The sequence below is a fragment of the Neomonachus schauinslandi genome, chromosome 10, assembly GCF_002201575.2.
Source record: "Neomonachus schauinslandi chromosome 10, ASM220157v2, whole genome shotgun sequence".
NCBI lineage: Eukaryota > Metazoa > Chordata > Mammalia > Carnivora > Phocidae > Neomonachus > Neomonachus schauinslandi.
This window is the reverse complement of record NC_058412.1, coordinates 76,520,151-76,547,883: the sequence shown is the minus strand read 5'-3', so window position 1 is coordinate 76,547,883 and position 27,733 is coordinate 76,520,151. Positions and strand designations below refer to the sequence as shown.

Below are 27,733 nucleotides of genomic sequence, written 5' to 3'. Positions count from 1 at the left end.
GCTTGCCAGGTCTCTGTGGATAGGTCTGACGTTATTCTGATGTTCCTTCCTCTGTATGTAAGGAATCTCTTCCCCCTAACTGCCCTTAAGATGGTTTCCTTGGTTCTAAGATTTGCAAGTTTTACTATTACATGCTGGGGTGTTGGCCTGTTTTCCTTGATCTTGGGAGGGGTCCTCTCTGCCTCTAGGACTCGAATGTTTGTTTCATTTCCCATATCTCAGCTACGATTTGCTCAAATACGTCTTCTAGTCCTCTCTCTCTCTCCACTCCCTCCGGGATTCCAATGATTCTGACATTGGAACGCCTCATGGTGTCACTTATTTCTTTGATTCTATTTTCATGGAATCTGTGTTGTTTTTCCCTGGCCTCCTCTTTTCCCTTTTTATCTATTATATTGTCTTCCAGGTCGCTTATTCATTCTTCTGCCTCACTTACCCTAGCTGTTAGATTATCTAGATTGGATTGGATCTCATTGATAGCATTTTTAAGTTCTGCCAATTCAGTTTTCATTTCTGCCCTTAGAGACTCTATGTTGCCATTAATTGATTTCTCCCTTCTAGCCATTGTCTTCACAATTGCTAGCCTGAATTCCATCTCCGACATCTTGGTTATATCTGCATCCATTTGTAAATCTGCAGCATAAGTCATAATCTCTGAGTCTTTTCTATTTTGGGGGCTCTTCCTCCTAGTCATTCTGTTGAGGGGTGTTTGAGGGAATGTATAGAGTCCAAATTATTGACCAGAACCCAAGCAAGATGCACCTGTTTTCTTGGGACCTTAGGGTTGCTGGCCTCTTGTTTTCCCAGCCTGTCTTCTGCGTGAGGAGCCTGCCGCGCTGTTACTCAGGCAACCCTGTTTGGGCGGAGTTGCCCTGCCCCCCTGTGGCGGGGGATGGGCTCAGCGGGAATCAGTTTTTGGGGCTTTTGTTCTCTGGTGGCTTTCCCTGGTGGCTTTCCGTGTCTCTTCCGCGAGTCAGAGCAGAAGAGACCATTTCCAACCCTCTGCCTCAGAGCAGAGAGACCACAGTCTGCTCTTCAGTGAGCTCTCCAGGCCACACTGTCTCTGTTTCTGTCTGTGCTGCTATAAACTGCAGCGTCCTGGGTTGTGCACCCCTCCGCAGCACTCCCAGTCCTACCTCCAGGTCAGCAGGTCTCTGCCCTTTGTGCTTCTAAAACTGCCAGTCGCTCCCAGTTCACCTGCGCGACCCCGCCACTCCGGGTTTCTGACCTGGGGGCTGCCCTAAAGTCCTTTCTCCGCCGCTACCAGTCTGCTAGTCTGTGTCCCATCCCCAGCGAGCGAGGCTGTCGCTCACCAGCAGTGTAGGATCCCCACGGCCAGGCACCCCCCCCGCTGCCGTTTATCCTTCAATACCTGCCTGCAGAATCAGGGCTCCCCACTTTGTACCTCAAAACCAACCGCCTGCGATATTCTGTTTGTAGAGATCCAGATCTTCTTACATCTCAGGATGATTTCGTGGGTGCTCAGAGTGGTCTGGTAGATATCCAGCTCAATTCCGGGGACCAGTTGAAATAGGGTCCCCTACTCCTCCACCATCTTTCCCCCCCTCCTATAAAAATCTTTAATAAGACTTTTAGAAGAGGCAGTGAAAGTTCTCCAACTTTGTTATTTTAAAAAATTGCTTTAGTTGTTTTAGTTTATTTGCATTTCTATATATATTTCAGACTTAAGTTGTCAATTTCCTTAAAAAAAGAAAAAAGGCTGTTGGGACTTTGAATCTTTGTGTCAGTTTGGAGAGAACTTACATCATAACCGTGTTCAATCTTCGGTCCTTGAATACGGTGCATCTCTGTTTATTTAGGTCTTTAATTTCGTTAAGTGATATTTTTCAGTGTACAACTATTGAATGTATTTTGTTAAATTTATTCCTCATTTATGTATTTGAATGCTATTGTAATAGGATTGTATTTTTATTTTTCATTTGTTCATTGTTAGTATATAGAGATGTAATTCATTTGTGTATGTTGACTTTGTATCCTACAGCCTTAATTAATTTACTTATTAATTCTAATATTGCCTTTCTTAGGGCAGATTCATATGTAGATTCATCTACTTTGGGTAGATTCATACGTGATCATGTCTGTGAATAAGAACAGTTTTACAGCTTATTTTCCAATCTGTATGCCTTTTTCTTTTCTTTTCCTTTATTTATATATTTATTTTTTATTTATTTATTTTTAAAGATTTTATTTATTTATTTGACACACAGATAGAGAACACTAGCAGGGGGAGCAGCAGAAGGAGAGAGAGAAACAGGCTCCCCACTGAGCGTGGGGCTCGATCCCAGGACCCTGGGATCATGACCTGAGCTGAAGGCAGACGCTTAACCAACTGAGCCATCCAGGCGTCCCCCCCCCTTTTTTTTTAAGCAAGCTCCATGCTAGACGTGGGCTTGAACTCATGACCCTGAAATCAAGACGTGAGCCAAGATCAAGAGTTGGATGCTTAACTGACCGAGCCACCCAGTCGCCCCAGATCTGTATTTTGCACTTTTTTGCTTCTTTTTCTTGCCTCAGTGCAATGGCTAAGACTTCCAGAACAGTGTTGAATAAAAGTGGCAAGAATGGACATCCTCGCCTTGTTCTCAGTTTTAGGGGGAAGGTGTTGTTCAGTCTTTCACCATTGTGTATGATAATAGCAGGTTTTTTATAGGTGCTCATAATCAGGTTGGAGAAGTTCCTTTCTATTCTTAGTTCATTGATAGTTTCCATTACAATTTGGTGAATTTGTCAAATGCCTTTTCCTTATCTGTTGAGATGATTATAGATAGGTCTTTTTTTAAGTATGTTATAATGTAACATTTTTAAAAAATGTTAAGCCAACATTGCATTCTTTGTATTATTCTCATTTGGTCATTATGTTACTTATTTTTTAAATATTGCTGGACTCAACTTGGGAAAACACGGTTAAGCATTTTTGTATCAGTGTTAATGGGGGATATTGGTTTTAGTTTTTTGAAATATTTTTTGTCTATTTCTGATGGCAGGTTAATGTTGACCTCATAAAATTAATTAGGACATATTTCCCCTTTAATGTGGAAATATTTATATAGAATTGGTTTTTTTTTTTTTTTTTTTTTTTTTTTTTTTTTTTGTAAAGCTGTTTCAGGAAACCATCTAGAGCTCAGACAGGAAAACTACAAGGTGATCCTGCAACATTTTTTGTGTGTGTGCCAGCAAGCAAAGATGTGCTCAAGGACTAATGGGAACACATCATAAGGACGTAAGAGCTGACTTGAAGGGACTCTACCTGACCAAATTTGGGACATTTTGAGCATCAAAAAAGAATAATAACAATAATTATACTGGGAGAAAAATCCATGAGTCTATAGTGATACTCAGAAATGAAAAGGGTGGAGGGAAATGAAAATGGCATTACCAAAAAATGTCATGTAGCAAATGTACAAGGAATGATTGAACTAGAAAATCACCATTTTACAACCACCAGGGTAGTAATTGATTCAAGCAAGAATCATCAGTGGGTGCTAAAATCATTGGTGAAAGGTTATTGGTTAGATAGATGCCTTCTAGCTCAATGTTCTCCCTATGGATTACTTGTTTTTTTACAAAAGGAAAACAGCCTCTTTCTGATGGAAGGATCTGGTGGATACTATATTAACCAAATGATCCAGTTTAGCATTACTGGTAATATCAGACAAATCAATATTATCTGCCTGATGATGAGATGCACAGTGTCATCTATATAATGTTCAATCTGAATCTAATCATGAGGCGGTAGGAAAGTAAATCAGGATTGCGGGATACTCTGTAAAACATATAGGTTTGGATTCTTTAAAAATATGTCGTCAAAGATAAAAAATACTTGAGACGGTTCTGATTGAAAGGAGACTAAAGAAACATTACAGCCATTTGTAATGCATGATCTTGATAGGATTCTGAACTGCAAAAATATCAGACACTTGGGTGGACAACTGAGGTAAACTGAAATATGTACTACATATTTTTTTATTGTTGGATCAACATGAAACTAGTTGTCTTGCTCTGCCACTCAGAAACCTGTCTCAAGACTTACTAGTGGCTTCCAATTGGCCATATCTGGTGGCTTGTTTTAGTCTTTGCTTCCCTTTCCTTCTATCCTCTCTGTATGATAGCTTTTGACATTGTTGAATCTTCCTCTCTTGACCTCCGTGAAACATGCTCTGCTTTTCTGTTCCTCTTTCTCAGACACCTCTACTCTCAGTAACTCCACTGCTGCCTGAGGGAAGTTCTGCCCTGTATTGAACTATATAGGCTTGTCTATACTTACCCTGTATATGAGCTGTATAGATTAGGGTTCTCTGCCGTTTCTTCCTTGGTGACTTTTTAAAGCTTAGGAGCTTCAGTTTTCATCTCTGTTTCTGGAGTGTCTCCAGTTCTGACCTCTTTCCCCAAGTTCAAATACTGTCCTCAGATTGCCTGCATCAGCATTTTCACTTGCATATTCCATTGTCATCTCAAATCCTATAGTCTGAGGTTGAATTAAGCCTTTTCCTTTCTTCATACTCCTCTTCAAATCTGGTCATCCACCTAGCTTCAGTTGAAAAGGCCTTTAAATCACTAGTCTTCAAAGCTTATGTGTATCATTATAAAATGCAAAGTCCCAGGCTCAGTCCCAGAGAACAGGATTCAGTGGGTTTAGAAGTAGACCCAGAATCTCCATTTTACTGAGCACCAGAGGGATTTGATGCAGGGATCCCAAGACCCACCCTTTGAGAACTGCTGTTTTAATGATCAATTTAAGGGTTAGTTATTGTACTGGTTCGCCATGGGATTCCTCTACTTTCAAGAAGCCAATGTTGAGACACCCCCTCCCTCTTAGTAAGGAATATCGTTGAGAGGCAGCCTGAGCTTGAATTTTGTCGAAAAACAGACCTGAGCTCTCATCCTGACCTTGCTGTTTACGTGCTGTGTGGCTTTGGGCAAGTTACTAGAAAAATGGGAAAAATAACACATAACTTCCAGGGCTTAGCATGGGGTGTGACTCAGCCTCTGCCTCCCTAGCCAGCTTTTTCTCTAATTCCTCCAATGCTTCTTAAATTTCAGACCTAATAAATGTTATTTTCTGAGAGTACCATAATTACTCATACCTCTGATTCCTTTGGCCTATTGTGCTTTTTGGAAGGAAAGCACAGCTATCTGACTCTCGCTTGTGTTTCACATTTAATCACTTCTTTGAGGCATCTGAAGACTTGTGGCTTAATTAGGTGATGGTGCACCGGGAGCCCCCAGTACTTGATTTACTTGTTTGGGTTTATCCATCTTAGTCTGGGAGCTCCTTGAAGACAGGCAATATCTAGCTGTAGCCCCTAGCCTCCGTGTAGTATCTCCCTGTCAAAAGTTTTCTTGTTTGCTTTTTAAAAATAAATTATCAGAGTACCTACTATGGCATTAACTAATTGTATCTTGGAGGCCTAATTATGAAATTTTCTTCCTTGTTTGTCAACATACTTGACAGCTGTGACAACAGGTAGGAAACTTTCCAGCACATTTTCAAAATGTCCTTTTGGAATAGAAATTTTAGCACTTGAACACATTTTTTCCCCTAATGTCTGAAGAGGTAACTTGTTTCTTTTTTTAATTTTAGGTTTGTAATTGACCCACCCCACAATGAGGTCATAAAGTAACCTTACCCCTTCCTATCCTGTGAGTTAGCTGGTACCTTCTGTTTATAGCCAGTGGTTAGTGCCAAAAATGGCATCCCTAGAGCTTTGAAGCAAACCGGGACAGACTAGAGGTAAATTAAGATTTGTGCCTCATTGCTAGAGGGGAAAAATATGTATAATGACACTTTTATATTCAGATAGTCACATGATAATATGAAAATATATGAATAAATTTTAAAAACAAGTAACAAAATTAGAATTCATAATATTGTTAAAATTTATATTTAATTAAAACATTAAGTACCTGGGGATAGTAGGATTTTTGTTTATTTTTTGTTGGTTTGGAACCTACCAAATTGGTGTCTTCAACTTTATTTTTCTCTTTGTAAAACATCTCACATTTGTTTAGACATCTAATTTCATTTTTAAGTTAATGCGTTGAATAATTTTTTAAACTTAAAATTTATGTCAGAGGTGGGGAATAAGCTATTAAAGACTGAGAGTGAATAAAAATATTAAATAATGCATTTACAAAAATCATGTTTAATAAAAATCTAGCTTCCACTGCTTACTGAAAAAGGAAATATTCTTTTACTCTTTATTTCTAATTATAACACATTCTCATTTTGACATTTATCTGTTTCCCCCCATTTACCCCCCAAGAAAATTTTCCTAACTTTAAGTCTTTTATTCTTTTACCACTTGTGGAGTATGACTTGTCATTTATAAGAATTCCTTGAAAGGAACTTGAATTTAATTTGCACCCAAAACTAATCAGAGTATAGGAGATCAGCACCACATGAGTTAAAAAAGGAATGCAATTAAAAAAAGAGAGAGTGTGTTATCTGTATAATCAAGTTATCTGATGGGACATTGTAACTATTTTATAACTTTCACATTTCTGTTTAGCACAAGCAAAATAAATTGGTTCTAAGATACTATTCATTTCTTATAGGTGTCCCAATTGCCATAGCACCATTTGTTGAAAAGGCTATCCTTCCTGTGAATTACTTCTGCATGCACCTTTGTGAGAATCATTAAGGATTTGTGTGGGTCTGTTTCTGGGTTCTGTGTGGTATCCCATTGATCTATGCGTATATCCCTCCAGTTCCACTCTGCCTTGAGTGCTTTTAGCTTTATAATAAGCCTTAATATTGGGTGGAGTAATTCCTTCCACTTTATTCTTATATCTCACGATTATTTTAGCTACTTTCAGGAATGTGCCTTTCTGTGTATATTTTAGAATAAGGTTGTCTGTGTCTATAAAATACCTTGCTGAGATACTGGTAGGAATTGCATTAAATCCGTATACTAATTTGGGAGAATTGACAGTTATACTACATTGAAAACTCTAATCCATCAATACAGTATGTACGTTCATTTACTTAAGTCTTCTTTAAAAAAAAAAAAAATAGGGGCACCTGGGTGGCTCAGTCGGTGACGCATTTGCCTTCGGCTCAGGTCATGATCCCAGGGTCCTGGGATTGAGTCCCACATCAGGCTCCCTGCTCGGCGGGAAGTCTGCTTCTCCCTCTCCCCTCTGCTCATGCTGTCTCTCTCGCTATCTCTTTCTCTCAAATAAACAAATAAAATCTTAAAAAAAAAAATTAAAATTTTTTTTTGTTAAATGTATACCTAAATATTTTTTTGGATTGATTGTAAATGGTGTTTTGTTTTTAATTTTGGTTTCCACATGTTCATTGTTATATATAGAAATGTTATTGATTTGGGGGTGTTATATCTTACTACCTTACTGAACTCACTTATTCTAGGAGTTTTGGTGTTTTTTATAGATGCCTTTGGATTTTCTACATAAACCATCATGCTCTCTGCGAATAGGGAGGTTTTTTTCCTTCCTTTCTTCTCCGTGCATTTTATTTATTTTTCTTACTGCAACAGCTAGAATTTCTAATACTATGGTGAATAAGAGTTGTGAAAGCAATAGCCTCACCTTTTTCCCCGTTTTAGGGGGAAATCATTCTTTCACTATTAATGACGATGTTAGCAGATGCTCTTTTATTGAGTGAAGGAAATTCCATTTTGTTCTTTGTTGAGAATTTGTGTCATGAATGGGTGTTGGATTTTGTCAAAAGCTTTTTCTGCATCATTTGTTTAGATCATGCAGTTTTCTTATTTAACTGTCTATAGTAGATTTCATTGATTGATTTTCAAATATTTGAGCCGCTCTTTCATATGCTGAATAAATCCTAATGAGTCATGGTGTATAGTTCCTTTTATGCATTACTAGATTCAGTTTGCTAGTTTTTTGTTGAGGGTTTTTGTATCTAAGTTAATGAGGCATATTGGCCTGTAGTTCTAAAAAAATTTTTGTCATGTTTTTGTCTGGCTTTGGTATCAGGGTAATAATTAGCTTCATAGAGTTGAGCAGTATTCCCATCTTCTGTTTTCTGGAATAGTTTTAAGTAAAAGTGGTGCTGTTTCTTCTTTAAATGTTTGATAAAGATCTTCAGTTAAAGTCCTATGTGCCTAAGGATTTCTTTTGGGGGGAATCTTCCAAATTCAGTTTTTTAATGGCTATAAATGTATGCTGGCCATCTGTTTCTTCTTGGTTGAGCTTTGGTATTTTGTGGCTTTCAGGAATTGGTCAGTTTTTTTAAGTTGTCAAATTTCTCAGGGTGAAGTTGTTCACTGTATTCTCTTATTAATCTTTCAATGGTTGTAGCAGTTATAGTGCTATTCCCTGCTTCATTCCTGGTATTGGTGATTTCTGTCTTTTCTTTTTAGTGTGTTAGTCTTGTTGGAGGTTTGTCAATTTTGTTGACTTTTTTATTTTCAAAGAACCAACTTTGGTGTTATTTTTGTTTTCAGTTTCAATGATTTTTGCTTTTATATTATTTCCTTTCTTCTACTTGCTTTGGTTTTATTTTGCTCTTTTTCAAAAGAATCCTTTTATTGTTGTTGTTAATACAGTTGTAATCACTGTTTTGTGGGGTTTTTTTAGATTTTTTATTCATTTGAGAGAAAGAACAAGCGAGAGCATGAGAGAGGGTCAGAGGGAGAGGGAGAAGGAGAAGCAGACTCCCTGCAGCAGGGAGCCCAATGCAGGGCTCAATCCCAGGACACCGGGATCATGACCTGAGCTGAAGGCAGACAATTAACCAACTGAGGCATTCAGGCACCACTAAAAGAATCCTTTTTAAAGGATTCCATCTTATTTTATTTATGTTGTTTTTGAGTGTACTGTTTTTGTATATTTTTCTTAGTAGTTGTGCTCATTACACTACCATTTGTAACTCATCACAGCCTACTCATATCAGTGTTTTACCATTTTGACTGTAGTATTAAAACCTTGCCTTCATTTTTTTAAATTTTATTTTAAATAGGCTCATGCCCAGCGTGGGGCTTGAACTCATGACCCTGAGATCGAGTTGCACACTGTACGACTGAGCCAGCGAGGCACCCCAAAACCTTGCTTTCATTAAGATTCCATTGCCCTCCTTACCTTTTAAAATATAATTTCTGCTGGCATCTGGGTGGCTCAGTTGGTTAAGCATCTGACTCTTGATCTCAGCTCAAGTCTTGATCTTAGGGTCATGAGTTCAAGCCCCGCATTGGGCTCCATGCTGGGCCTGGAGCCTACTCTAAATAGATAGATAGATAGATAGATAGATAGATAGATAGATAGATAGATAGATATAATATAATGCAATATAATGTAATTTCTGAAGCATTTCCTCTCCATACATTGAACTCAACAGATGTCGTTATAATTTTGCCTCACCCATCAAGTATGATTTAAGAAACTCATGAGGAAGGATAGTCTATTATATTTATCCCTATTTTAAAAATCTCTCTTTATTCTTGTTTCCAAGTCTACTTTTATCATTTCCTTTCTTTTGGGGAGAGCTTTCCTTAGCCATCTTTAGGGGTAGGCATGGTAATTTCAAAGTTTTTAGGTTCCTTTCATCTGATAATATTTTAATTTTTCCTCCTTTCCTGAAGGATGGTTTGCTGGATGTAGAATTCACAATTGACAGTTCTTACATTTCAGCACTTAAGAAATGTGCTACTTCCTTCAGGCCTTCATGGTTTCAGATGAGAAATCCACTGCCCTAGGAATTGCTGTTTTGCTGTAGGTAATATGTCATTTCTCTTAGGTTGCTTTTAAGACTTTTTGTCTAGTTTTTGGCAGTTTACTTTTGACATGTCCTGGCATGAGCTTCTTTGGGTTTATCCTGCCTGGGATTTGTTTTGTAGGTTTATATCTTTCACTAAATTTAGGGAGTTTTTGATCTTAAAGAATTTTATTTTTAATTCCTTAATCTTCAGTTAAGAACCTTCAGTTCTGTAATTGACATATTTTTTGTAACTTATGTTTCTTTTTAAATTATTATTATTTAAATGCATTTAGCCAACATATAGCACATCTTTAGTTTCAGACGTAGTGTTCACTAATTCATCAGTTGGGTATAATACCCAGTGCTCATCACATCACGTGCCATACTTAATGCCCATCACCCAGTTACCCCATCCCCCCATCCTATAACTTATGTTTCTTTTTTTCATTTTTCTCAAGGGAATTTGTAACTACTTATTGAAACAATATTATGCATCTTTATTTTTTTAATATTATGCAGCTTTAAAATCTTTGTCAGTTCCAACATTGGATTTATCTTGGCTTTGGCTTCAGTTGATTGTCTTTTCTCATTTACATTGTGTAGTCTTGTGTAATGAGTGATTTCCTATTGTATTTGAACATGTTGTCTTTTAGGAAACTCTGGTCAATTTAAATCTTTATTTTAACAAGCATTTACTTTTTTAGGTTTAGTGGGATGGCATAGGCTTACTTTTCCCTGTTCCTCACCTCTAAATTAAATATCTTGGAAACAACTTAATAGACAATCACTAAAAGATTCTGAAAGATGGAAAGAAGGTGGACTGGCTAGGGACTTCAGGACTTGAAGGATGACACTCTGGAGGATTCCCTGTATTTTCTTTTTATTTCCCATATATCCCATAGTGGAGGAGCCTAAAATTTGGAATTGCCAACAGACGTAGACGAACAGAAAAACCTGCTGTCTCTGGCCAAAGGACCACAAAAGGCGGACCTAGCAGTGAGATATTTACCTAGTGGCATCGATGGGCCTGGTCTACCAGTAGAGAGAGAGTGGGGTGACCAAAAGAACAAGCCACAGTAAATGCTGTCCACCCATGGGCCTGGCATTCCTCCACCCAGTCATGTAATCATACCATGGGGCCGGAGGAAGTGCCTTCCACCCCTTTGTGTGGCCTCCGAAGGTATCCACTGGGGAGCTCAGGCAGGGCTAGAAGAATGAAACAGATAAGCCATAGCATTACAAAGACTTGTTACAAAAACAAATTGTCTTTGGAACTTTAGACCACAAAAGTAGACTAGAATCTACATGCCAAATTTAAATGAGACCATGTTTTTCTTTTTTTTTTTTTAAAGATTTTATTTATTTATTTATTTGAGAGAGAGAGTGAGAGAGAGAGCACAAGAGGGGGGAGCGGGAGAGGGAGAAGCAGGCTCCCTGCCGAGCAGGGAGCCCGATGCGGGACTCGATCCAGGGACTCCAGGATCATGACCTGAGCCGAAGGCAGTCACTTAACCAACTGAGCCACCCAGGCGCCCGAGACCATGTTTTTCTAACCACTTTAGATCAATTTCACATAATCAAAGGGAATTTTGCCATTTAAAATATGTCGGGTAGTGTTAATGTGAGTCTCCACCATCACTTGAGTTGTTGGTTTATTTGGATCTCTCTGGTTACATTTTTTTTTTTAACTCTTTTTTTTTTAGATTTTATTTATTTATTAGAGAGCAAGAGCAGAGTGAGGGGCAGAGGGAGAAGTATACTCCCTGCTGAGCGGGGAGCCCAACAAGGGGCTTGATCCCAACACTCCAGGATCATGACCTGAGCCGAAGGCAGACACTTAACCAACTGAGCCACCCAGGCGCCCCTCTTTGGTTCCATTCTTATTCATCAGTCATTTTAATTTTAAAATGGGCGACTCTGGTAAATCTTAAAACTATGTTTTCTAGGAAATTAGTTCCTCTTGGTTTGTTGGCTATGTCCAGCCTCACTGTATTTCCTCTACTGCAGATTTAGGCTGTTATATAGTGTCTCATAAAAGTTAATTCCCCTTTTTTAATTTATTTGCTCAAATTTTAGTCATCTTAGGTTGCAAGTTTACAACTGAGTAAATTTTAATTCCATTGTGTAAAAGTCTAGTTTGGAATCTTGAGCTCATAAATTAGGATGTAGATGTGTAAATGCTGGACTCTAGGGAATCAGCAAACTGATGTCCTAGTACTGGCTCTGAACTCATTCGGCTTCTGTGTGATTTCTGAGGCAGCCTTAAGTTTAAAAAAAAAAAACAAGTCAAAACAGTATTTCTCTGAGGTTGCTGGGATTTACTGCCTCCCCAGTCTGTTACCACCTGAGGGAGAATATCCTGTAAAGAGGCCCTTCCTTAACGGTCTTTACTGGAGTCTGGAGAGGAACCAAGAGGGATAGGTAGCTTATGCGGCTCAGAGCATACTGGAGAGAGGACTGGGGATACAAAGCCACAGAGACGTGTCTGAGATAAGTCACGGAGAGGGAAGGTAGCAATGTCTATGAAATATAGAACTGGTACTCTCAAATTTGACTAATATTTTTTTATTGAAGCATAACGTATTCATTAAAGAATATACACCCTTAAGTATATGGCTTTTTACATTTTTATATATGTATATACTGTATAATTGCCATCCAGATGAAAATGTAGAATATAAAGCTTTGCCAGTATTTTTCACTGGGAAATCCAAAAAATAAAGGGACTTTATTTTGTTTAAGATTTATTTATTTATTAGCGCATACGCACACATGCAAGCTGGGGGAGGGGCAAAGGGGGAGAGGGAGAGAAAATCCCCACGCAGACTTCCTGCTGAGCAGGAGCCCGATGTGGGGGACCCTGAGGCCATGACCTGAGCCAAAATCAAGAGTCAGCCACTTAACCAACTGAGCCACCCAGGTGCCCTGCCCATTCACTGCTTTAATGAGTGGTTAAATATTGGTTTGATAGGCATTTATTTGTCTGTCTCATTTGTGTTGAAATTTTGGATATTCTACAAGAAAGACTCTGTTTAGCTTAATGAGATTGATAGCCATCATCATCACATGACAGTTACATATTTCTGAGGGGAAATATTTCAATATAATAGGCCAGCTGAGTTATGCAGGTGCGAGGAGTAAGACAAGGAGAATGGTTGTACTTATGAAGAAAACCCTTCATATAGTTAACACGAGGTAGTGATTTGGAATCCTTCAAAAGCTATTGTTATAAAAAGAACCAAGAAACAAACCATGTATAAAATACAGAAAGGAATTGTGACTTTTTAAAACAAGGTCTGTTGCAGTATAATTGACGTATAGTAAACCGTACACATTTAAAATGTGCAGTTTGAGTTTTGACCCATGGATATACAGGTGAAACTATCACCACACTAAAGATAATGAACATACGCACCCTCCTGAAGTTTCTTTGTGACCCTTTGTAATCTACTTCCCACCCCTTTAGACCCAAGCAACTTCCCCTTTGCTTTCTGTACCATAGATTAGTGTGCATATTCTAAAATGTTATATATAAACAGAAACATATAGTATGTACTCTTTAGCTGTCTGCCTTCTTTCACTCAGCATAATGATATTTTATGTTTTGGTTTTTTTTAAAGATTTTATTTATTTGTTCATTTGACAGACACGGCAAGAGAGGGAACACAAGCAGGGGGAGTGGGAGAGGGAGAAGCATGCTTCCCGCCGAGCAGGGAGCCCGATGCGGGGCTCCATCCCAGGACCCTGGGATCATGACCTGAGCCGAAGGCAGACGCTTAACGGCTGAGCCAGCCAGGCGCCCCGATATTTTATGTTTTAATAGTTTGTTTCTTTTTAATGCTGAATAGTATTCCATTGTGTGGATATACTACAATTTGTTTATTCATTCACTCATTGATGGGAATTTGGGTAATTTCCTCTTTTGAGCTATCCCAGATAAGGCTTCGTATGATGTTCATTCACAAATCTTTGTATGCACATGTGTTTCATTTTCTTTTGAGTAAATATCTAGGAGTAGAAGAATGTCTGGGGCATAATGCAACTTTAAGAAACTGCCAACCTGGGTACCTGAGTGGCTCAGTTGGTTAAGTGTCTGCCTTCGGCTCAGGTCATGATCTCAGGGTCCTGGGATCGAGTCCTGCATTAGGCTCCCTGCTGAGTGGGGAGTCCGCTTCTCTCTCTCCCCTTGCTCCTCCCTCCTGCTCATGCTGTCTCTCTTTCTGTTAAATAAATACATAAAATCTTTTAAAAAGAAACTGCTAACCTGTTTTCCAAAGTGGTTGCATCATTTTATATTCCCATCAGCAGTGTGTTAGAATTCTAGTCCCTCCACATCCTTGCCAACACTTGGTATGTTAAGAATTTTTAATTTTAGTCATTTCAGTGGGTTATATGTTGGTGTCTTCGTTGTGTTTCTAATTTGTATTTCTTGAATGAGGATCTTGACCATCTTTTCATATGCTTTTTCCCCCCCCCCCATGGGCCATTCATAGTATCTTTGCTTAGATGTTTAAATCTTTTGTGCATTTTAAAAAATTGCACTGTTTTCTTATTGTTTAGTTTCAAGATATTTATTTCTAGTCTGTGTCTTCTATTTTTACTTTTGTAACAGCATCTTTTTTTTTTTTTTTAAGATTTTATTTATTTATTTGACAGAGAGAGACACAGCGAGAGAGGGAACACAAGCAGGAGGAGTGGGAGAGGGAGAAGCAGGCTTCCGGTGGAGCAGGGAGCCTGATGCGGGGCTCAGTCCCAGTTCCCTGGGATCATGACCTGAGCTGAAGGCAGATGCTTAACTGAGCCACCCAGAAGCTCCTGTAACAAAATCTTTTGAAGAAGAAAAGTTTTAAAACAAATTAAGTCAGATTTATCTTTTTATATTCATGTATAGTTATATATAGTTCATGATTTTTTTGTATCCTACTTAATTCTTTGCCAAACCCAAGGTCACTAAAATTTTCTATGTTGATCTCTAGTAGTTTTGGAGTTTTAGCTTACGTTAAGTTCTATCATTCATTTCAGGTTGATTTTTTTAAGTGTTGAGGTATTGAAGGGTTTTTTCCCCCCTTTCCCATATGACTATCCAGTTGTACCACCATTGTTTAGAGAAATCAAATTGCCTTGATGCCTTTGTCAGAATCCATTGACCATCTATGTGGGGATCTGTTTCTGAAATTTCTGTTCTGTTCGTTTATCTGCTGTCTTTGTATCAATATTCTACTGAGTTGATTACTGTGGCTTTAGGTCTTGAAATCAGGCGCTAAGTCCTCTGATGCTTATTTTCTTTTTCAAAGCTATCTTTACTTAAACTTTGGGTCGTTTGCTTTTCCTTATATATTTTAGAATCGTTTTGTGAATTTCTACAAAAAGGTCTGCTGAGATTTTCATTAGGATTGCACTGAATATCTCGATCAATCTGGGGAGAATTGATGTCTTAGCAATATTGAGTCTTTTGGGGCACCTGGGTGGCGCAGTCAGTTGAGCATCCGACTCTTGGTTTAGGCTCAGGTTGTGATACTGGGGTTGTGAGATCGAGCCCCGCATCAGGCTCTGCGCTCAGGGCAGAGTCAGCTTGGAATTCTCTCTCCTCCTCCCTCTGTCCCTCTCCTGTGCTCTTTCTCTAAAATAAATAAATAAATCGTAAAAAAAAAAAAAAATTGAGTCTTTTGATTCACAAACATGGTACATTTTCCCACTTATTTAGGTGTTCTTTCATTTCTCCCAGCCATGTTTTGTCAAATATATGCCTTAATATTTCATATATTTTGATGATATTGTAAGTGGTTTTAATTTTAGCTTCTAATTGTTTGTAGCTATTATTAGAAATATAGTTGTTTTTTGAATGTTGCCATCGTATCCTGCCACCTTGCTAATCTTATTCTGGTAGAATTTTTGTGGATTTCTGAGGATTTTCTACTTTGAAGATGATGATATCTGTATGTAAAGACAATTTCATTTTCTCTTTTCCACTCTACATACTTCTATTTCTTTTTCTTCTTCCATTGGCTAAACTTTCAATATGTTGGATAGGAGTAGTGAGAGCTAACATCCTTACTTTGTTCTGATCTTAGGGGGAAAGTATTTTGTGTTTCACCATTGAGTATGTTGTTAGTTGTGACTTTGGTATATAACTTTTATTAGTGTAAGAAAGTTCTTTTGTTTCCTACATTGCCAAGATCTTTTTTTCATGGAAGGGTGATGAATTATCATATGTCTTTCCTGCATCTTTTGAGATGCCTGTTTGTTTTTTTAGTCTTATAGGTTGGATTACAGTAGTAGTAGTAGTATCTTGGATGTTAAGCCAACATGGCATTTTGGGGATAAATTGTACATAGTCATGATGTATTGTATACTATTGGATTACATTTGCTGAAATTTTAGTAAGAGTTTTTGCATATATAATAATGAAGGATATTATCTGTAGTTTTCCATTAAAGTGTCTGTTTTTGGTATCAGTAATTCTGGCTTCATAAAATGAGTTAGAAAGTTTCTCCTTTTCTATATTCTGGAGAGTTGGTGTTGAATTAGTATTTTTTTTCTTAAATATTTGGGGAAATTCATCAGTTAATCTATCTGGGCCTAGAGATTTCTTTGTGAGATTTTTAACTGCAGAATAGTTCATTTAATACATCTAGAGCTATTCAAGTTAACTATTTTTTCTTGACTGATCTTTGGCATTTTGAATTTTTGAAAGAATTTGTCTATCTCATAATCTGAATTGTTAACTAAATTGACAAAATTATTAATGATATTCCTTTATTAGCCTTCTTTTGTCTATAGAAGGTATAGTTGTGTCCAATCTCTCATTTCTTTTGTTTCTAATACGTGACTTTTTACTGACTAGTCTGGCTAGAGGTTTATCAATTTTATTCATCTTTTCAGACATTTTAAAAAGCTTTTGATTTCTTTGATTTTTCTTTATTTTCTGCTATTTCATTGATTTGTATTCTTTATTATTTCCTTCTAATTTAGGCTTAATTTGCTCTTCATTTTCTAATTTGTTACATTGGTCATTTCTTTGGGCATGTGGGATAAAAACTATATTGTTAAGATATGGATGATTACTTATCTAATAGTTAAAATGTGATGTTATGTATTGTGTATATATGGATGCATTGTAGATGTTATATACATATGCTCTCTGTCTTATAATATGTGATTGCATATTGGAAAAACATACAAGATAAAATCCCTGCACAGTAGCTGAGTTGGCATATTATTTTAACAGACAGTTTTAAGATGGCTATAATACCACTTATAGTCACAGACACTTGAGCCGTTTATTATTGCCAAAGTTAATCTGTGCCAGCAGTAAATATTCCAAACACCTCTGTAACCACTATTTTCAACTGGACATTTACCATAGCATGATATATGGCTTTTTAAAAGAGTGAATGTGTTCAAACATTCAAAATTTTATAAGTCTTGCATAAATGATTTTCTCTTCTTATTTGGAATATTTTCAAACTCCCAGAAAATTTCTAAGAATCAAAATAGAATAAAAAATACTTGCATACCTTTACCCAGATTCACCTGTTTAAATAACTGTCAAACTGTTTTTAAAAGTAGCTGCTCCATTTTTTTACTCCCACCAGCAACTTACTGGTTTCCAATTTCTCCACATCTTCGCCAGTGCTTATTATTGTATGCCTTTTTGATTATAGCCATCCTAGAATGTGTGAAGTGGTATCTTATTTCGGCTTTGATTTGTATTTCTCTGAGGACTGATCTTGAGTGTCTTTTCATGTGTTTATTGGCTATTATCTTTTTCTGAAGAAATGTTTATTCACATTCCTTGTCCATTTTTTAGAGTTGGGATATTTGTCTTTTTTTAATTGAGTTGTGGGTGTTCTCTGTGTGTAGTCTAGATACGTATCCTTAACAGATAAATCATTTGCAAAAATATCCCATTCTGTGGGTTATCTTTTCATTTTCTTGATTGTGCCCTTTGAAGCACAAAGGTTTTTATTCTGATGAGGTCCAGTGTGTCTGTATTTGTCTTTGATTGCTTAGCTGTCTTAGATGAAAAATATTGCCTAATCCAAGGTTGGGAAGATTTCACCTGTTATCTTCTAAGGGTTTTATAACTCTTACACTCAGGTCTTCGATCCATTTTGAGTTAATTTTTGCATGTAGTGTGAGGTAGAGTCCAGCTTCAGTTTTTTGCATGTAGTTAGTCAGTTTTCCCAGCATCATTTGTTGAAAAGACTGTCCTATCCTTGTTTGAATTGTCTTGGCACAATTTATGATCGATTGATCATAAATGTGATTGATCTTTCTGGACTCTCAGTTCTATTCCATTAATCTATACATTTATTTCTAGTACCACACTGTCTTGATTAGTGTAGCTTTGCAGTAAGTTTTGCAATCAAGAAATGTGAGTCCTCCACTATGTTCTTTTTCAAAGATGGTTTTGACTATTATGGGTCCCTTGCATTTTCTTAAGAATTTTAGGGTGAAAATATCAATTTAGAAAAAAGCAGTTGGGGGGGAGTATAGCAGTCTCAACATTATTAAGTTTTACAGAATATGAACACCAAATGTCTTCTCATTTATTTAGATTATCTTCTGCATATGTTGGTGGATGTGGTTTGCTGCATTTTGTTGAGAACTCAATATCCGTATTCATAAGGGATATTGGTCTATAGTTTCTTTTCTTGTGATAACTTTATCTGATTTTGGTATCAGAGTATTAAGGCCTCATAGAATAAGTTGGGAACTGTTTCCTTCTCTGTTATAATGTGGAGGAGTTTGTGAAATATTGGTGTTAATTCTTTAAATGTTTGGTAAAATTCATCAATGAAACTGTATGTCCCTAAGCTTTTCTTTGTAGGAAGATGTTTTGATTACTAATTCAACCTCTTGTTATAGATCCATTCACATTTTCTGTTTATTCTTCAGTTAATTTCAGTAGTTTATATCTTTCTAGTTATTTATTTGTCCATTTCATCTGGGCTAAGTTGTTAGTGTGTAGTTGTTCCTAGTTATTCCCTTATACTCACTTCTCTGTAAGGTTCTTTTTTTATTTCTGTTAGGTCATCAGTCATAGTCCCTGTTTCATTCATGAATTTTTTTGTTGGTCAGCCTAAGCTAAAGATTTGTCAATTTTGTTGATGTTTTCAAAAGAACCATATTTTTGTTCCATTAATTTCTCTGTTCTCAATTTTATTTATTTTCACTCTAACTTGTACTGTTTTCTTCTTTCTCCTTGTGTTGGGTTTGGTTTGCTCTTCTTTTTCTAGTTTCTTAAGATGGTAGGTTAGGCTATTTGAGATCTTTGTTTTATTTTAATATAGGCAAATAACAGCTATAAATTTTCTTCTAAGCACTGTTTTCCCTGCATTTCATAAGTTTTGGTATTCTGTGCCTTGGTTTTTATTTCAAAATATTTTCTGTTTTTCTTCTGATTTCTTATTTGACACATTGGTTATTTAGGATTTTTTTCTTCCAAGTATTTATTTAATTCCAGCTAGTTAACATACAGTGCAACATTAGTTTCACTTGTAGAATTTAGTGATTTATCATTTACATACAACACCCAGTGCTCATCACAAGTGCCCTCCTTAATACCCATCACCTATTTAACCCATCCCCCTGCCCACCTCCCTTCTGTTAATCATCACTTCACTCTATAGTTAATAGTGTGTTTCTTGGTTTGCCTCCCTCTCTTTTTTCCTCTTTGTTCATTTGATTCCCCATATGAGTGAAATCATAGGGTATTTGTTTTTCTATTAATTATTTTGTTTAGCATAATACTCTCTGTCTCCATCCATATTGTTGCAAATGGCAAGTCATTCTTTTTTATGGCCGAGTAATTCCACTGTGTGTGTGTGTGTGTGTGTGTGTGTATCACATCTTCTTTATCCACTCATAGGATTGTTTTTTGATTTCCACGTACTTTCTGAGTTGCCTAAATTACACCGCATTACTGATTTCTAATTTTATTTTATATTTTCCATTTGGTGAAACAACATTCACATATTTTCCTTTAGTTGGTTGTTTTTGTTTTTGTTTTTTTTGCATGTGGTTTCCTTTATTTCTAACATACTTACAGTAGTTTATGTAACATTTTTGCCTGGTAAGTCCTATGTCTGGACTTCCTCAGGGACAGTTTCTATCCACGGTATTTTTTTTCCTGTGTATAGGCCACATTTTAACCCTTTTTTTTTTTAATATTGCTTATAATGTTTTAGTATAAACTAGGGAATTTCAATTACTATACTTTTTAGTTTGATTTTTCTTACAGATTCTTTTTCTTTATTAATATTAAAGTTTTTTAGCCATGGTTTCCTTTAATTCTTTGAACATTTTTAATACAGCTAACCTAAGGTGTTTAATAATTCCAACATCTACAACTTTGCTAAATTTGCTTATTAGATCTAGGAGGTTTTTTATTTGTTTGCTTTTGAGTTGTTGGGATTTTTTACATAGACAGTTATGTAACCTGCAAATAGGGATAGTGTTATTTCTTTTCCAGTGTATAGGTTTTTCTTTTTCTTGCTTTGTTGTAGTGACTAGAACTTCTGGCACTATGTTAAAGAATGGCAAGAGCCACATCCCTGAAGTTCCCAGTCTTTCCTTCTTTAACCATTAAATAAGGTATTACCTGAAGGTTGAAGTACTTCTGTTTTTCTCCAGTCTTGTTGAGAGTTTTTGTCATGAGTGGGTGTTGGGTTTTGTCATATACACTTTCAGTTTCAGTCGATATGATCAAGTAATTTTTCTTCTTTAGCCTGTTGATAGTGGTGAATTACATTGATTGTTTTTAAATTTTAAGCCAGTCTTGTAGAACTTAAATAAATCTCATTGGTCATGATGTGTAATTTTTTATACATTGCTGGATTCAATTTGTTAATAGTTTGTTGTACTTTTTGGTCCAAGTTAATGAGATGTAGTGTGTAGTTTTTTTTTTTTTAATTGTCTGCAGGAATTTTTTGAAAAAAAATAGTAACGTCTATGTAACACAAAATTCACTATTATAAGTGTACACTAGAGTAGTATTAATTACATTCACTGTTGTGCCACCATTACCATTATCTATTCCAAAACTTTTTCATCATCCCAGACAGAGACTCAGTAACCATTAAGCAATAACTCCCACCACCCCCCTTACTTCAGCCCCTGGTAACCTCTGATGTACTTCCTATCTCAATGAATTTGCCTATATTAAATATTTCATTTAAGTGGAATCACAATATTAGTCCTTTTGGGTCTGATGTATTTCACTTAGCATAATGTTTTCAAGGTCCATCCATGTTTGTAGCATGTATGAGAACTTCATTCATTTTTATTGCTGAAGAACATTCCATTGTATTTATATACCTTGTTTTGTTGGTCCATTCATCTGTTGATGGACACTTGGGTTGATTCTATTATGTTTGGATACTATTTAAATTTTTTATTTTAGTAGGCAGTCAGCCTGTTTGGGTTTATCACAGAGATCCCTTTATGTTTGTGAGCTATGGTTGCAGAACAGTTTAATTTTCAGAGCCTTTATATTGTTATTGTGATCTGCTTGTTTTTTTTTTTTTAAGATTTTTTATTTATTTATTTAACACAGAGAGAGAGAGAGAGAGAGAGCGCACAAGTAAGCAGAGCGGCAGACAGAGGGAGAGGGAGAAGTAGGCTCTCCACTGAGCAGGGAGCCCGATGCGGGGCTCGATCCCAGGACCCTGGGATCATGACCGGAGCCGAAGGCAGCCGCTTAACCGACTGAGCCACCCAGGCGCCCCTGATCTGCTTGTTTTTTATAGTGCCTCTGGTGCTCCCCCTAATCCCTGCTTGTGCTGGGGAGGGAGCATAGTAGGATATACTTCAGTGTATTAGTGATTTTCTGCTTCTTTAGAGTAGTTGGTGGTTCTCAGATATTCATTTTAAAACTTAAGTTTACTGATCTTTTTATATAAATTAAGTACTTCAGGATAAAATGAAAATTAATTATGGTATTTTATGATAAACTATAAAATTAATTTTGAAAATATATGTGCCTCACCTCTTTGGGTGTATGGTGTATATCTGGCACATCTGAGTTGCATAAATCTATATTTTGAGTTGGAGTAAATAACATGGTCACAGCCTACTTAGGGGTTTGGTAATATTGAGTTGTCTTGGTAAAATTAGAATTTGACATATATGAATTCCTTTGCACTTTTAATGTGGGAAGAAGATAACTTAGGTGTATATTACATCTTTCAGATAAGAAAATTAATGAGGGGAGAAACAAGGTTTCAGTCAGAGTATCTTTACAGATAGAAGGGACTCACACAAATCGAGTCCAGAATGTTTAAAAATTTTTGTTAGTGATCGTTTGTTGAAATAAAATCCTGAGCAAGTGTAACTATAAGAGATAATACATTAATAATGATGAGTTCTGAAATAATAATACCATTATTTTAACCAATTTCTTTTTTTAAAGATTTTTTATTTATTTATTTGACAGAGACATAGCGAGAGAGAGAGCACAAGTAGGGGGAGTGGGAGAGGGAGAAGCAGGCTCCGCACTGAGCAGGGAGCCTTATGTGGGGCTCGATCCCAGGACCCTGGGACCATGACCCGAGCCAAAGGCAGACGCTTAACGACTGAGCCACCCAGGCATCCCTTAACCAATTTTTTTGTCTGCCATTTTTCAGACTTTGAACTAGATGACAAGCAAACCAAGAACTAGCGATGAGTTTAGAATAGGGCAGATGATAGAGGATGACAGAGAGCTGCCTGGAGCAGTTACGGAAAACCTGGCTGAGGGATGGTGTTCAGGGTGAGACTTGAAGGAAGAGAAAACACTAGCCAGGAGAATATTTCAGGCAGGGTGGTTGTTCGACACAGGATTTGAGTGCCCTTCCAAGTCCTGCCTGTGTGGCCCTCTCTTTGCTTACTGGTTATTTAAAAAAAAAAAAAAAAGTCACTTATTTAACTAGCCCAACCTCCTCCCCTATGGGTGAGGAGAACTTGAAAGCTAGAAAGTAGAAAATCGATGGTGACAGCCTAGGATCCCAGTGCCTGGTACACATACATATACACACACCCTTATGACACATATTTCTACTGCTTATTTACATTCGTTGTTTTCGTCAATTATTTTAGAAGATGTATGAAAACAGGCAGATTGTAATGTTCAGGAAAAGAAGAAAGATTTGCCTTTAAAGCGAAGGTATTTTTCTTGTGTCATTCATTACTAAATGAAATAGGAAAGTAAACAAACTCAGTTTCTCAACTTCTGTTTTGAAAGTGAGTGATTAAAGACCGACACATGGAGATTTTTACACTGTATGGGAATGTCTTTGTTCCTCTCAGACATCACAGGGATGTGGGTGGATACAGGGACCTTAAAGTACATCTTCTGGAGCCCAGCTTCACAGAGTTAATGCCTACAAAATCATAAAAGCCAGAAATATAAATCCCTTCCTTCTTTCCTTACTTGTTATTGGAACTATATGCCTAATTTTAGAAATTAGGTTGCTTCAAGGTGCCATTAAGCCTTAATGTCAAATTTACTTTGTAAGTAAATAGTGAGGGGTTTAGAACCATAGATTCTGGGGTCCTTTGGCTGAAATTGATAGTCTCTCTCTAGCCACTTTTCTTGCTGAGTGACCTCATGCATAACCTCACTGTGCCTACTTATTTTTTAAAATGGAACCTATAATGTCTGTGTCATAGGATTAGCTTATTATCATTATTATTATTAATAATAATATAGTGATGATAATTATTGGATGTTATTTCTATAACATCTGGTTGCTGTTTGACTGGGGAACATTGGGATAATTTGGGGTTCACTTAAAATATAAAATGAGGGGGAAAACTTCTTGGGAGAGGAAGTAGCTGTAAGTTGTGGCTTTAAATCCAGAAATGGGGGAATTTGACTTGCTTTGGTTAGTTTTTGTATTTAACAGCCTAGCATTGTTAACGCATTGAATGATTAAGTACTTATCTAGTGTCAGTTTTATTTTTCAGGCATAGAAGTTGAAGTTCTTATAACTGGCCATTTAAAGTGAAATATTCTTAACATTTATTTCATGCCTGAGTTGAGTCCTATTCATTTCTATATCTTTTAAGGGGAACTGATGATATATAACACAGTATTTTCCTTTTAGGACTTTATAAAACAGCAACTGTTACTAATTTTTTTCAAATAAGGTATTTCATGTTTTTTAAAAAGCTCCTAATTAATACAACCAAATTATGTAGTTGTCTTTATCTTTATATAGTTAAGTTCTCCTCAGTTAGCTAAAGGTCTGATCTAGCTTGATGATGGGAAGTTAGGTGATAGTCATTATATCATAACTCTAATAGCAGCCTCCAAATAGATCATGTTTCTGGTACTTTCTTACTGCTGATTAGATGGAAAGCTTCGAACTAGGAGCTCCTACTTTTTATCTCTTCCATTGTGAGCATCTGGCTCTTCAGTTAATTCTTGTTAGTTCATTGTGTTCTTACATCAATAAATCTGTCTTCAACAGGAGTATAACAGAAAGATACTTTCTGGGTCATCTAAATTTCAGTTTATGTTAAAAGGTGGAGGAAAGGACGGAAATGGGCTGGGTGAGCTAGGCAGAGCCTTTTACCTTCACAATATGAATCTGAAACTAACTACAAGCTAGGACTAGATAACAAACCGGAAAGAGATCATTTGCATCAACAAATGCAAATATCAGCACTTACTTCTAAGCAAAAAAGGTGGGATTTTGCTCAGGCACTCAGTATTTATGGAGTGTTCTCTACATTGAGAACTGCTGCGGAATGAACAGTGGGGCAGATTGACACAGGACTTTCCCAAAACAAAATCGGGATGTGATTACTAGAACAAGGGAAGAGTGATGCTTGGCAGTCAGGAAATACCATCCAGTTAGGTAACGTAATCTAATTAGCTGGTATCTTAACTTGCTGCTTGGCTTTCAGCTTTAGTCAGACTGGAAAAGCCAGGAATGTGTGGATGAGACAGTAAGCTGCTTCCCTGATGAATACTCAAAGACCAACAAAGAGGAGTCAGTGAATGTTGTATTAAGCCAAATGAAATACCATTGTTTCGTGTTTTTTAAAAGTCAACTTTTTATTTTATTTTTTAAAGTTTATTTATTTTTTTTAGTAATCTCTACACCCACCCATGGTGCTCAAACTCACAACCCCAAGATCAGGGGTCACATGCTCTTCCGACTGAGCCAGCCAGGCATCCCCCCACATAAACTTTTTATTTTAAAACAGCTTTAGATTTATATAAACATTTTAAAGATAGCACAGAGTTCCCATCCTCCCCACACTTTCCCCTATTATTAACACCTTACATTAATGTGGTACCTTTTTTTTTTTGCATGTAATAAACCAGTATTAATACATGATTATTAACTAAAGTCCATATTTTATTCACATTTCCTTAGTTTTTACCTAATTTCCTTTTTCTTTTCTAGGATTGCGCCCATTCCCGCCCCGCCCCAAGATAACACATTACATCTAGTAGTCCTGTCTGCTTAGGCTTCACTGGTCTCTGACAGTCTCTTAGACTTTACTTCTTTTCGATGACCTTGATAGTTTTCAGGAGTACTCCTCAGATATTTTGTAGAATGTTTCTTGGTTGGGATTTGTCTGATGTTTTTCTCCTAATGAGACTGGGGTTATGTGATTTGGGGAGGAAGACCACAAAGATAAAGTACCATTTTTATTATGTCATATGAAGGGTACATATGTCAGCATGACATTTCACTGAGGATGTTGACTTTGATCATCTGACTGGGGTAACATTTGTCAGATTTCTCCACTTTAAAATTACTCTTTTTTCTCCTCCTTCCCATACTGTTTTTGGAAGGAAGTCCCTATGTGCATCCCACACTTGTTAAAAGATGGGGATTTATCCTCCAGCTTCTAGATACATAAATTATTTAGAATTCTGCCTGGGAGTCTCTTATCTTCTCCCCTGTTTATTTATTTATTCAATTACTTATTTATATCAGTATGGACTCATGGTATTTATTTTATATTTTGGGTTGTAATCCAACACTGTTGTATTGCTCAAGTTGTTCCAGGTTTAACTCTTAATGTTAATTCTTACATCCCTTTGACAAATTCTCATCCATACAGGATTTTTTGGTTTTTTGGATGGTTAGCACTTGCTTACTTTCTGGCACCATTAGGTGCTCCAATTTCATGTTGTATATATCCTGCCTTGGTCCTAGATTGAGCCATTTTTCTAAGAAGCCCTGATTCCTTTTATTGGAGAATGGTATTAGAACCCAAGATCTGTGCTTTAGGTCTGCCCTATGCTACTGGGGTGTCATTATTCTAGGCCCTCTCAACTGACAGAGCAAGAAAATATATATGTGTATACTAACCCCTGCATATACACATATTTATAAATATTCCTAAATATAACTATATTAAACTAAATATGAATTCATACTGATGTTGCCAACTCAGTTCATTACCACATGGATCATTATAGCTTCTTCCCCTTGCTTTTGTGTAAACTCTTACTCTAGTAGTGAAAAGTCTGACTTTTACCATCTGTGTATTTAATTGTGCAGTTCCAATAAACATGTATAGTGACATCAGAATTGTTAACCCAAGCTCCCATGGGAAATAACTTTATCAATTAGGGTATAGTGCTTATGTACAGTTTCTTTTTCTTTTAGTCTTTTACCTTTAGTTTTACAGCTTCCACTCACTTTCACATTACTTTGTCAGCACCTCTTTCCACTCTGCCCCCCCCCCCCCACTTCAGTAAGATGGTTTCATACATTTGCTATATAGTTAAATTATTTTGTCATCTTCTACATTTCATCCCAGGATCCCTTGGTTTCCCAAATGATTTTTTAAATTGCATACATTAGGTTCACTCTAAAGTTCCATTTTGATGAATGCATAATGCCGGGTATCTACCATTCCAGTGTCATACAGAATAGTTTTACTGCTCTGAAAAATTTCCTTTGCTTCACTTACATCATCTTTCCTCTCTCCAAACTTCTAGCAACCACTTGCCTTTTTACCATCTCTGTTAGTATAGCCTTTTCCAGAATGTCATGTACTTGGAATCAAACAGTATGTAGCTTTTTATTTTACTTTTTATCACTGAATAATATTCCATTGTGTGGATGTACTATAGTTTGTCTATCTGCTCCTCTATTGAAGAATATCATCTTGTGTCCAGTTTGGAGTGATTATGAATAGAGTTGCTATACAGAATTGCTTGCAGATTTTTATATGGACATAAGTTTTCAAATCAGTTGGGTAAATACCCATGAGCACAGTCGCCAGATCATATGGTGAAAGTATGTGAGCTTTTTGAATATCTTGTCTTTGTGTTGTACACAGTTTCTTGGAAAAGAATAATTGCTTGCCATTTTCCTTGTCCCTTCTCCCTCCAAGTTTCTTTTGACTGTTGATTCTAGGTCCTATCATCGCTGTAAAAGAGCAGATGATACAGAATTTTGGCTTATCATTTTTTTGGTAATAGAATCCTCTAATGATCTTTTCCATGTGCTTGTGATATTTTCAGTTGTCTGTCAGTGAAAGTAATCACCTGCATCTAGTTGAATTTGACTGTTTTGCACTTTCTGGAAGTATAGCAGGAATATATTTTGCGGGTGGCTTACACAGCCTATAGGTTGTTACAACTACTTTCTAATTCGGTTGTATTGTTTTATTTTAAAGCATTTCATAGTTGCTAAAAATCCTGCAGGATTGCATTTTCTTCTTTAACCATCACCTCAAGCAGTATGTTTTTTTAAATATGTAATTGTATTTATTAACTTTAAGGTAAAAGATATTTATTTAAATCAGATTTATGTTTCCGTAAAGTGATAGTATGTTTTGTTTCCTTCACAGCATTTATTCAGTCGGAGAGCATAATAGAAGTACTACGTTTTGATGATGGAGGGTTACTACAGGTAATTTTATTTTAAGTTGAAAAATTATCTCAGTGTCAAACCTTGAATAATATTGGATTGTTATTTATCTTTAAAAAATGTAACTGGTTGCTATGAGATATATTTTATGAGCTTTATATGCAGATTTTGTAATAACCTACTTAGCTATATGAATTATCTT

The 27,733-nt window shown here is 36.5% G+C and overlaps 1 protein-coding gene across 3 annotated transcripts in view; it reads left to right on the top strand.

The window, feature by feature from the left end:
• Positions 1 to 27,733, top strand: part of TMEM131 (transmembrane protein 131) — a 244,452-nt gene that overhangs the window by 46,234 nt on the left and 170,485 nt on the right. For all 3 annotated transcript variants that reach the window (XM_021701291.1, XM_021701290.2, XM_021701289.1), the window contains exon 2: positions 27,512 to 27,573. In XM_021701291.1, the coding sequence (XP_021556966.1) occupies positions 27,512 to 27,573 (62 nt within the window). The remainder of the gene's footprint in view (positions 1 to 27,511; positions 27,574 to 27,733) is intronic.